Source organism: Chelonoidis abingdonii, chromosome 10 (genome assembly GCF_003597395.2).
Source record: "Chelonoidis abingdonii isolate Lonesome George chromosome 10, CheloAbing_2.0, whole genome shotgun sequence".
Classification (NCBI taxonomy): domain Eukaryota; kingdom Metazoa; phylum Chordata; order Testudines; family Testudinidae; genus Chelonoidis; species Chelonoidis abingdonii.
Window position 1 is genome coordinate 22,795,747 of NC_133778.1, and position 13,204 is coordinate 22,808,950.

At 40.2% G+C, this 13,204-nt stretch overlaps 1 protein-coding gene across 1 annotated transcript in view; it reads right to left on the bottom strand.

The window, feature by feature from the left end:
• PLCL1 (phospholipase C like 1 (inactive)) overlaps window positions 1-13,204 on the bottom strand; it is a 346,699-nt gene that overhangs the window by 23,762 nt on the left and 309,733 nt on the right. The window contains exon 5 of the mRNA XM_075070037.1: window positions 9,163-9,272. Coding sequence (XP_074926138.1) covers window positions 9,163-9,272 — 110 coding nt within the window. The remainder of the gene's footprint in view (window positions 1-9,162; window positions 9,273-13,204) is intronic.

Here is a 13,204-nt window from a genome sequence, read left to right on the forward strand (position 1 = left end):
TTTTGCATGAATAAATAAAACCCATTATCTGTTTTAATGATCTAAAATCCTTCTGAGCATGTGTCAGATCCATGTAAGTGAATAATGTTTATAATAACCACTATTATTCCACTGAATGTCAGTGGAAATGCACCCAGTTACCTGAGGGCTGAATTTGGCCTATTGTTTGAGAGCTGCATTTTCTATCTGAACTCCTGTGTATGCAAAATCACTTCCAGCTAATCACTGAAATGTGCTCCAGTTTCAGACAAATATGTGAATGACTGATTAATGAGGGATAAAGTCTCCCCTTTTTCTCAAACTATGCCTTATTTTTGTGACCTCATGCCTCAGCCACATTAGTATATGACATAAGATATCCTTTTGAAATATTAAAATATCATTATGTTGCAACAGATTTGAATGTGTGCAGCTGCTGCCTGCTGAGCAAACATAAATTGTTCCTCTTTTCAACACTCTGTACATGCAGATATAAAATCAGATGAAGTTCTTCATACATATTTTAAATATATTTGAAAATTTAATTTACTCCAAATCTAATTCATGTCTTGAAAATGTCCATGGCTAAAAAAATGGAGACGTTGTATAAAACACCACTTGGCTTTAAGATCTCACATTAAAAGGATACCTAGATTGACACTATCCTGCTTGTTTGAGAACTCTAACTACATCTTTCCTGGAGCAACTTTCCTGTAGAATGGCTGGCAGCCAGGAGATACAGGATATTCCCGCTGATTAACTAGTACCTTAAAGAGACTGGGACTATAATCACTTTACCCTGAAATATATTGTTAAAGTAACTTGAGAACTTTCTATACCTAGCTACATTGACGCCAAATCCATGGAGAAAAATGCCTTTTAAGTAAACAGAATCCTGCAGGAGCGTTCTTGTACTAAGCTAAAAATAGGAGATGTGCAAAGCTTAACGCTGTCAACAACAGAAAGGGACAGCTTGTGGAGGCCTTCACAAAGCTAATCAACAGAGAGCAGTGTACTTTAGAGAATACAATAGGTCTCCTTTAATCTAGTAACATTTGTTATTGTAGATTTACTACATACACTCATTAAAATCCCTGTGCATGTGTGTAAATGAAGGCTGGGTACTTGTAACTAGAGTTCTTTAAGATGGTTCTGCATATTCATACACTTACTGGTACGGTGCCATCTTGTGGTGCTTTACGGTAGGGGTAGAACCTTCTCCCAGCAATGTTCATTGCCCCCAGCCCCTCCTTCGGTGTCTCCAAACTCCTGAGAGCCAGACTATATAAGGGATGCAACATCCCCTAATACTTCAGTTCCTTCCACCACAATGCCAGAGAACAATAAGCGACTAGGACTCTGACAAAGAGGGGAAGATGGATGAGGAGTGTAAATACGCAAAGCCATCTCAAAGAACTCCAGTTACAACTAAGTAACTTCCATCTCTTCAAGTGGCTCTGCATATTCCCACTTACAGGACAGATTGATAAGCAGTGCTGAAAATAATGTTCAGGCGGGGATAGAATCCTAACGGAAGAGAGACTGCAGCACAGCTCCACCAAATTCAACATCTGTCCTAGAGCCAAATCCAAAGCATAATGCTTAATAAAAGTGTGAATGGAACTCCAGATAGCAGCTCTGCAAATCTCCACAGGAAGGACATGTTTAAGGCAAGCAAAAGAAGATGACAGAAAAGGGCAGGACAGAGGGTGCACAAGTAAATATAAAAAAAAATTACAAGTACTTTGAGGATGGAGAAAAAGGATAAATGAGTTAGAGGGTAAAGATATACTGGTATTATGGAAAAAAATACTTCAGTGTTGCTCATCAAATGGCTGGAGTTCTTACTTAAGATCTAGATACTGTAAGATGTCACCTAAATTCCTTGGCAACAATGGGGTTAACAGGGGTAACCTATGGTAGAAGTTATTCTTGCAATCTTGCTTCAATATACCAGATATCCTGGCAGTTTGCGCTCCCTCTTTCCATTGTCCTCTCAGTAGCATGCCAAGCAGCATAGCCAGGCTCCCTGCCTATCAGTGGGAATAAGACATTAGATGGAAATAAATGCAAAAAGAAAATCATGTTAGAATAACGCCCAACATACTTCTATTTAAATCCTAGACAATTGTTGTAAAATAAATCTTAATTCAGATTAAGATGGTTTTACTATAATGCAAAATGTCCATTAAAAACATCCACTCTGTATATTATTGGACTCGGAATAAGGATATGAATGGCCCCTATTGCTTCACGGGGATCAGTGGAGACTCCCAGGCTGTGTGATACAGCTATTCGTTAGGATCCAGCTGCTTCTGAATTATTCAGTAATCATTGTCAGATATGCCTCTTTTTTCTGAAAGAAAAGTTATACCTCAGAAAGATGCTAGATTTAGTTTAGTTTGAATGAAGGAAAAGGAAGTACGTGGCTGTCTCTGGTTCCATATTCATTGCAAAAACCTAGCTTTTATCTCTTCAAGTAGCCTGGAACTGCACAACTGGCTTCTGCCACCGAAGGCAGAAAGCTGGACACTGCTGTCCTTGCAAGCAACAGAAGGCAGATTACTCAGGGCTCCACTGTCACAAATGACAAGAGTATAATTAAAAGCAGGGCTGGCTCCAGGGGTTTTGCCACTGCAAGCAGCCAAAAAAACAAAAAAGCCGTGATCGCGATCTGCGTCGATTCAGCAGGAGGTCCTTCGCTCCGATTGGGAGTGAGGGACCCTCCACCGAATTGCCACCGAATACCTGAAAGTGCTGCCCCCTTCCGGAGTTGCCACCCCAAGCACCTGCTTGATAAGCTGGTGCCTGGAGCCAGCCCTGATTAAGAGAAAGACAATTCTTGGCAACATTCTCTAGCCATTTGAGCACTATTTAATTACATGAAAAATACTTTCCCCAGAAGCTGACGTTAACTATTCCGCATCATAAAAGCTTCCCCTCTTCTCCAATGCTTACATCACAAAAATGTGAACCAGGTACAGACTGAGCAGATTTCTGAGACACAATGGGAAAGCCGCAGATACGATGCATGCATATGTGCATCTGTCGAGATGACATCATGGATTCTGCTCTCACTGAGAATGAATTGCATTTGCAAGTTAATGGCTCTATGCCTTCTGTCTTCAACAATCTCTCTCTTTAATATGTCTAATCGTTTAAATACAGGCTAAGTAGCAGATTCACTGACGGGCAGCTGATGAAATGGTCCCTGAAAATCTAACCACCCAACATACCAGTCCCTGCTTGACAAATATTTAAATCAGGAGCATAGGGAAGAAACACAAATTAATATTTGGAAGCCTGACTAGGACAGCATAATCTTTTGGCAACAGCAGTAATGTATTAAGGCGGGTGGCAGCATGAGTCTATGAAAATTGAAAACAGTTTAGTGCACAGCTTGGTTTAAAATAATTTGATTTTTCTTCTGGATAAAAAAAGGTAAATGCCACTATCTTCATATTCAGAATGCTTCATTTACAAAATAAGTCAGCATTTGGGTATACAAAATACTGGGCTATTTAATCACCAATAAGCAGGCAAGCATTTGATATTGCTGTTAATAGGCTTCATATGACATTCATCAACAGAGGAACAGATTCTCTAATAAAGCATGATAGTAGAGGGAGACAAATGTATCCCAGGTATAATTGTTAACTTCAGAGTTAAACTAGCAATTAATTTGGACCAGCACAAACAACTTTGAGCTTTGCTTGGATGACTTAACATTCCCTGTGGATAGTGGGCATGATCCTGCAGCTCTTACTTGGGTAAAAATCTCACTAAAATCTGTGCTGTTTTTGTCTGAGTAAGAAGCACAGGGCCACAGTTTCTGGTGTTTTCTGTAGAGCAGAAAAGTAATCAAACTTCATCTAGAACACACACTACAGGCCTTATTTTTTAAACCAGTCTCAAAATTCACAGGCGTGACAACTAGACTATTAATTCTGAGGTGCACCCACAGCATCCACTGGAGAGCTACCGGGGCAGTACATCAGAGGATGCAGTGGGAGCAAAAGGAGAGGGGGCTACGTCAAAGTGAAAAAGAGGCCCCTGAGGAGACAGCAACCCTATGAAGGGAAGAGGAAGCAGTAAAAAGGAGACAGACCAACTGGTGCGAACCAGACTGAAGGAGCAGAGGGAGCAAAGGAGCCTGGGAAGGGAAGAGGTGCAGCAATGGCTGGGTGGGACAATCAGAGGAGGGAATGTCTAGCACTGTGGGAGAACTGCAGCAGCAAAGGAGGAAGTCTGAGAAGAGAGAGAGAAGCATCAGCACTTTGGGGAAGGCAGCACAATGCCATATGAAAATCTCCATTCAGAGAACATTAGGGTTGGGCATTAGGGAAGGGCTCAAACATCAGAAAACACCGAAGAAAAGTTATGAGCGCCTGAAAAAAGGGGGTTAGAATGGAAACTGCTAAGCAATCTTAACTAAAGTGGTGGCGTCACTCCCACTATGAGAAAATTAACCATTCCACCAAGAGGGTCTAGTGAGTGTGGACCGCTCAATGAAATTCTGAACACAGAATTCTCTGTTACCTGTTTAGTTTGTTGAAACTCAAATAAGTACAGAAAGGGAAATACAGGAACAGAGAAGCTAAGTGCTTTGCCCCAATTCACACAGGAAGTACAGTGAGCGAACACCTGACAATCATTCCTGTGCTTCAGTTGCAAGAACATCTGTTGCTTATTTATTTTGTGCACATTCACCATCTAAATATTTCTGACATAATGTGTCTGACATTATTTTGCATGACATGAAACCAGATAAGATGCAGCCTCTGTGGGTATGTCAACACAAGTTGCCAATAAGGCTGTCTCTCTACTTACTAGGCTGCCACTGAGTTGTATAACCTATTTCTTCAAACACTTTTATGTTATGGCAAATAGTTTGTCCTCCTACAGGGTATTATTCATATGTAATTAAATTTATATAAAAGAAGAAAAAATGTTGGATTATTTTGGTTCATTCTTATTAAACACCTCCCAGAAGTAACACTGACACTTTTAAACCAGAAGAATGCCCACGCTGGTAATTTTTATAAAAATACACATTAATCTTAAACTCTAACTATTTAATAATTTTGCTAAAGGTGATTTTCTTAATGTATGCCCTCTTGCCTCTTTGCATTCAAAACTTACTATTTCAATAAGTGTTTATGAATAAATACATTAATTCAATATGCCTTTACCTCACTAGTCAAACTCACTAGGGAAAGGCTATTAATTGTCTGACACACACAATAATACAACAGTACCAGCTACTGCCTATGGGTAATCCATGAAAACCTCCAGACAGAGCAAACTATTGCTGAGTATATCATTGCTCTTAACAACAAATAGATCCTAAGACTGATCTTTACACTGAGGTTTTAACGTACATTCTCTAGATCAGCTCATCCAGTTTAAACAAACTGATGTTTTGTTAGTTATTGTACAGTATTTTTTAGTTCTTAAATGATTATATTCATATCTAATCAAGCATCTTTTTATGGAACACCATTAAGAACAGACAGATGGATGAGGCTGCTGATTTGGGCGGGGAAGGGTTTCTGGCGTCTTTCTAAATAGACCCTTAAATGATGCTTGCATGGAAGCATGAAGAAATGAGTCAGTACTGAACAAAAGATACAAGCAGTAACAAATGAATAGGTTTGTTATTTGCAGGGTCACTGATTTCCAGTGCTCAGCAGAAAAAAAAATCAAAATGACAACTGACTGCCTGAAATTTAACATCTGGTGCAGAGCAGAAGATAGCCAAGTCTTCCAGGACATGACTTCATTGCTGAACCTGTCCTACCTCAGAATGAAAAAGGTGTCTCCCACTCACTGGATACTAAGCTAGAGATCAATTTACACTGTTCTTTTAAGCACATTACCAAATGGTTTGCACTTTCAGAAATGAAAAAGCAGCTTTGATGTTAAGAAAAAAAATGAAACATGGCAATTAATCCCTAGCCCGGGATAAATGATTTTGGTACCCTTTAATATAAACCGTGTGCCCCTGCTAGTTTACTTTGAAAAACAGTTACTGCATATGCACAGAAATTACATTTTGATGGGAATTTCTCTCTCGTCCTCTAAATCTGTCTTTATTAATCCTGTTTGAACCTCAAAAGTTTGAAGGTTCAGTTTTGATAACCATCTAAAAGTTCAACCGTGTATAGGAGCTCAGGAACTGCTGTCCTGGATCAGAACATCTGTCTATCTAGTCCCATACTCAGTCTCCATTAGTGGCCTGTGCCAACTGCTTCAGAGGATGAAGTAAAACCCATATAATGGATACACAAGCAATAATATGCACACCAAGGCTGTTCCTTTCTTAAATCCAAATAGTCTGTGCTGGGCTCACACCTTGAAGCATGAGGTTTATATCCCTTGTAGATTTTTTTCTATCTAATGCAACTGAAGATATTCTTATTATTCATATAAATGTCTGTTCCTTCTTTTCAGTCCCTTTGATGCCTTTTAGTTTCATAGCGGGTCCTATAAACTGAGTCTATAATGCTCCCATTACCCACTTTGCCTCTTTTTTATGGCTGGCCAAAATGCATAATGAACCTCACCCATCATCCAGCCCCACCCTCACCCTTCCATTCCCACCAGAAGTGACCCCTCTCCCCATTCTAATTCCCCAAACTCTTCTTTCCCACCATTACTTTCTGCTCTGTTTCTCTTAAGAACATGTGTATCCTCTCTCCACTGGGTCAAAGTGCATCACTTACTGCAGTTTTGGCTAGCGCTCTCAAGCTACCCACTCACTCTCATCTGTAACAAGAAACTGCAGAAAACAACATTTACTGCTTTCAGCTTGTCCACTTTGAAATGAAAGTAGCAGGGTGTGGCATGCCAGGTTCTCAGAGTCCACTACCTCTGATATCCCATTTAAACAGAAATAGAGGGAGGGAGCATCTCTTAAGGCATGAGGGGACAGAGTTTAATTTGTGCAGAACAGGCTAGGGAATGGTAGTTGTGGAGTGGCAATTTACCTGAACATCAACAAGTGTTTGCTTAGTGGGATGGACACTCTCCCAATGTCTGTTATGATTCCACAGGATTCCATCTTTGGCTAACTCCTCTTATTGTCTCATAATCATCTCTGGATCATCTCATCCACTGTCAAGAACTCAGCTACCATCTCTACTTGACCATTTGTGACTTGTCAACATAGAAATGGTAACTGAAGCCTTATGAGTGGATGAGATCATACAAAGATTGGGCTTTTGCCACAGAGAGGGGAAAGACTCACTATCATCAATCTCCTGACCCAAACACTCGTTTCAGATATCTATCTTTGGTACTTATATGGCCCCCAGTTACTGTAATGCCTCATAATATTTTAATGTATTTATCCTCACAAGACCCTGTAAGGTAAGGAAGTGCTATTATCCCAGTTTACAGATGTAGAACAGAGACACAGAAAGACTAAGAGCTTGTCTACACTGCCCTGCACTTCAGACTATGCGTCTGTGAATTGCAGTATCTGACGAGGAATCCATTAATGCGAACTTGGAACTTTTTAGTTCACACCTGCAGTGTCCACATGAGGAAGACACAGTGCAGCACTGTGGTATACACTGCTATTCACACCCCCACAGTCAGCGTAGACATGCTCTACTTGATTTCTCCAAGGCCTCACCTGGAGACTGTGGCAGAGCAGGGAATTGAACCCAACTCTCAAGGTAGTGCTGTAAGCACTGGACTGTGCCTCCTCTCGCTGAGGTTCAGATAAATCCCTCCTTCCCAGTTTGAGGTGCAATTGGAAATGATTTATAAATTCCATTAAAACAAAACATTGTCGTAACATAACTTTATATTACCAAGATATAGTCAATCCATGACTTTAACCATCCAATTTATACAGTGTAATTCATGGTTTCCTGCTTGTCTATCCTTGCCTGAGGTGTGCACAATTTAATGAACTGTGTTTTCTTTTCTGCTTGGGAAGTGCTGAGTGCACTACCAGAAATAAATAATAATGTCTTACAGGACATAGTTTGTGGTAAGTGTGTTTGATTAGGATTTCTTGTTTTCAAAAGACAGGGGGCTTTTATAGTTCTAGGAAACATGGGCAGTTCCATCAATTTATCATGCTGATTTCACTCTCCTCTATACTCTTTTTCTTTCTTCATTCAGAGATATACAAGCCTCCTGTAGTTCTAACATGGTGTCCTTCAATGGTCTCCAGGCTGATTCTATAGATTCATATAGACACAAGCCCAAAACTAAACCTTGGATCCAAACACCCTCAAGCTTTGGGCAAGTTCATCATTAGATCCAAACTTTGTGTCTTGGATTCATCTATAGATTTTACATTTGTTTATTTATTTTGCCATTCAGCCTGGTCAAATCCATTTTCCTTGTTGCTTTATCCGCCCCTTACTCCTATATTGTGATATTCAGTCCTACCACGTAGTAATCATTACTAGAGCTGTGTGAATTTTTTCTAACAAATAGTTTATTCGATGAAAATGTAGTTTTGGTTGACTTAAAACTATTTGCAAACTGGATACAAATAGTTTCAGCCATTCACAATATGGCCAGAGGAGGAGGAGGTGGTATAATCTCTTATAACCTTTAGCCCAATAGGTAGGTCATTCACATGACATATGGGAGACGCAGGTTCCATTCCCTGCTCTGAAACACATCCAAAATAGACTTAATTCTACTCGAATCACCTTTTTTCCCCATTTTTTGGAACTGCAAACAAACTGGAAAAAATCAGTTATTTGCCCAGCTCTCAATGTTAGGCATTTAGTTCTCAAACTCACTTTCTGGATTTAACTTCTGCATTATACTAAAGAGACCATCTCACCTGTGGGCTCTAAAAACCCAAAATGTTTCTTCCAAACATGTTCCCAACATTCCTTTTAACCAGGTAATATGAGTATAGTGGAGAAAAAGAACCCATTGTTACTACTGTATCCACAGATGTTAACCAATCCTGCATATCTCTCATGTAAGAGTTCTGCTGTCATTAGTAAAAGTATTGTTTGAGCAAGGAATTTGCCCATAACACACAGTTAAGGATTGGGCCCTTAATCATTTAATATAATTAAATCTTTATTACCATTCTGATTTAGCATCCTTTAGCATGCTCCTACCATTACAATGATAGCCCTTTCCAGCTAATTGAAGGTACAAGTCAGTAGTGCCCCTTTCAATCCAATCTTTATTTCTTACCTTCAGCACAGTGATATTCCATGCAAAACTTTCAATGGCTTTGCTTAGTTTTCTTCCTTTCAAACCTTCCTTTGCCCCAAGATTATGAAGTTCTTCATGGAATTCCATGCCTAAAACATGGATTGGTACATGCTTTAGTATATGATTCAGTAATACTGTGATTTAATTTTTACTCAAACCATTCACTGCTGATCCCCAGACCACCCCACACCTGTTACTTCCTGAATTTTCATTTTATTTCCTCCCATCTCTGCCTCTCAAGAACCTGGTTCTCATCTTTCAACTGCAGGGGACTGGGCGAAAAAATATTTTTTTAAAGCCCCGTTGACAAAAGAAGTTTTAGCATCTATCTAAAACAAGATAGTCCTGTTGATTGTTTAATCCTCTACTTCTAATACTCACCCGGCACCTTTAGGGCTCCATATTTGTTCCTTTATTTTGCTGTGTGCTGTCACAATCATTGGTAGACAGTGTGAAGCAAGGTTATGAACCCACATTTCTCCAATGACTCTGCCTTTATTCTGCATTACAGGCAATGTCACTACAGAACTCAATCACTGGTCTCTGTGTCTCCCTTCCCCCACTGTCTGTGTCTTCAGCAGACAGATTTATGTCTCGGAAGGAAACTCAACAGACACGGACGATATCCGTTTAGCACAGTGCACCAGGATTTAGATTCACAGCTTCTCATTAATCTTAATAGGAGTTACAGAGAAACAACATAGCACTTCAGACTGATAAGTTATTTCATAAACTCTACATTGCCTATCACAGGATACGATTCCTGCAGCCTGTGGAACAGAAACTTTGAATCACAGCCTTTGGAATCCTGTTACATTCACTGCCAGTTTCTGTGGCAGATATTTGTCTGATCCATTGCTGTCCATAAAAGTTCAGAAAGTCAAAGCACACACTTCATCCTTCAGATGTGTATTTAGTCATGGAAGTTAGAGATGGAAAACCTCTTAATGGGGCCATTTAGGCCAGTGGCTCTCAAGAATTTTCATACTGTGGGACATTTCCAGAGTCTAAGCCAGAGTTAAGAGACAAAATGAAAACAAACCCACCTTCATACAGTGAGTGTGGCTGCTTGGTAACAGCCCTTCAATTTGTACCTGTGTTGTTAATTTCCTCTCCTAGGAAATTTTACTTTCATTAATACCAAATCACCCCGTAATGCCTGCAGCCCCCACTACTCTAATAAATCAAGCTTATTTTGCAGTTGTTTGGTTAATCTTCCTGTGTGTTTCCTACATCTCCAATTTTGGTGTCATTCCCTAACTTGAACTCTGCTGAATTGACAACAAAGAAGCATCCAACAAGGAATGACACAAACTTTGCAGTGTGCGCAAAGAGGGGCTAATTAATTATTTTTGCGGATTAAAAAAAACCTTTTGAAAGACTGAGAAAGTCCTGGAATGGGCTTAAGCTATAGGAAGCAGCATTGCCAAAAGACTGACAAATGCTTCCCCCATGACTGAAGAGGCTTTGCAGAGCACCAAGAAGGGTTATAGATGACACTTTGGGAGACAGGTCCTGGCTGGGCAAGGAGACTGGGAGCCAGGGGCAGACCCTGGGAAAAGGAGGGGGTACAAGCTGGAGAGGAGAGGACAGAAAGGGTCGCATTTGGGAGGAATGGGCAGAAAAGTCTGTATCCACTAGAGCATATTCCCCTCCAGTCCAGAGCCTGGAGTGGAAACCATGATGTCTGAGACTCACCATTCCTCTACTGTCAGCACATATCTGGCAAAGTGTCTCATCGCCTGCTAGGGATGGTCCACAAAGAGCACTACAACCTATTACTGCTATCAGTTATTCTGTTAGCTATCTGAGGTCTGTACACTGGATCTAAAAGTTCCATTTGATGACCAATGTAGGTGCTAACATGATGCCAAATGATGCAGTTCTTTTATTTAGTTTGCTTTTCAGGAAATTAAACATACAAAACAAGAACCCCTCTATTAAAAGAACATTATTACAGTTGCAAAGTCAAGCATGCAGAAGTTAGGAAGTGTCTATGCAACCTTAATTTGGCCCTCTTGTATGCATTACGATAGTCTTTAATTACCCGGTATATGATCATATACTATTTTTCTACAGGACCCTGCCTCATTCAGGGCATAGGATGGACCTGCTCTGGGAGTGTACTTGGGATTTGGTAGGAGGAGATTTGCCTGTAGCACTTATGTTTCACTTCTTACAGACATTGGGAAGTGTGTACTAAAGAAGCAGGCAACTGAAGGAAGACAAAGGATGGTCTCATGGTGAAGGCAGTTGACTGATACCCTGAGAATTGGATTGTATCCCTAATTGTGCCACAGAGTTCCTGTGTGATGCTGGACAAGTCACTGAAACCAAACTTTTCACAGGTGCCCATTAACTGTATTTCTCATTTTCTGGGTATCTTCCAGACCCTGGCATCTGATTTGCAGAAATGCTGAGCACTCATAGCTATAACTGAAGTATCAATGGGAGCTGTGCTCTGAATATATATATAGTGCTATATAGTGCTAAGGACCCTGAAAACCAGGTGCCAGGCCTCTAAAATTGGACACCAAATGAGTGGATGCTTTCGGCCTTAAACAGCCTATGCCTCAGTTCCCCAGCTGTAAAACAAACATAAGATCCCCTCACCTCACAAGGATGTTTAGAAAATAAATTCATGTTTGTGAAGCATTCAGATGCTATAGTGATAAGCGCCACAGAAACGGCCGTAAGAAAATGAATAATTCTGTCTTGAGATCAGGGTTTGAACAGTGTGCAGTAAATAAAGCCTGTGGCCACACACTGAATGAGGAGAAAACAAAATACTGGACAGCTGCTCATTCAGTAAGCACCACCCAGTCTATGTACTGAATGAGGCAGGGGTCCTGTGTTTAAAATGATATTGATCATGTAATTAAAGACTGTATCGTAATGCATACACATTTGGGGAAGAGGGAGAATTAGAATTGCAAGGCTGCCCTGGAGAAGTGAAAAGGGAACTTGGGCAGAGTGGACTATCAGATCCATGAAATGCAGTAGGAAATAAGGGTCTGACTATATTGCAATTAGACTCACATGGTCGGCACATGTCAGCTGATTCGGGCTCCCGGGGCTCAGGCTAAAGAGTTATTTAATTGCATTATATATGTTTTGGCTTAGGCTGGAGCCCAAGCTCTAGGACCTGAGTCCAAATATATACACTGTAATTAAACTTCCCCTTAGTCCAATTCCGAATCAGCAGACATGGGCCAGCTGTGGATTTTTAATTGCAGTGTGGACTTATCGTAAGGGATTGACCCTTCCTGTTTTACACACAGAGTTCACAATTATAAACTCATCACTAACTTCCACACTCTCTCTTTGATGTGCACAAGTAGCTCCTGGTAACCTCATTCAGAGTAAAACACAGGCACAAAGTGGGAGATGGATCCTGAGTAGTCAATGCAGAATCCACTCATAAATCACAACAGATCATTGCAGCAAACGTATTAGCTGTGAGCAGCTACGGTACGTTACTCCAGAACAAACCTGCTAAGTTCTACTTAATTTTCCATTAATTTTAAGGCTATTTTTAAGTCTCTGGGCTCCATTCTGTTTCTGGTTATTTCAGTAGAGTTACTCCAGATCTAGACTACTGTAAGTGAGAGAGCATCATTTCACACCTGTGACTTTCCTGTTGAGGATTTTACTGTATGTATATTTCTATGATACTGGAAATAGTCAGTAATTATTTTCTGCAGTCTCCTTCATTCACGGTTGTCCCAGTTTGATAACCCAGCTCAAGTGACGATTTTGACTAAAATATATATTTAAATAAACAAATTTCATGCCCATCTGATGGAAGCCACAATTCAGAAAGTTCACATGGGGGAAGGATTTTCTTTATGCTCTGTGGAAATAATGAAATGTATATGGATTTAAAGATGTTAATAAAAATTAACATTTGGTAGGGATGCATTTGAAAAACAAAACCATCTCACTGATGGTTTTACATGGCTGAAATAGGCTATAATCTTAGCAGAGCAGCCAATTCTGAGTCTCAGTTCTGGTGACCAAC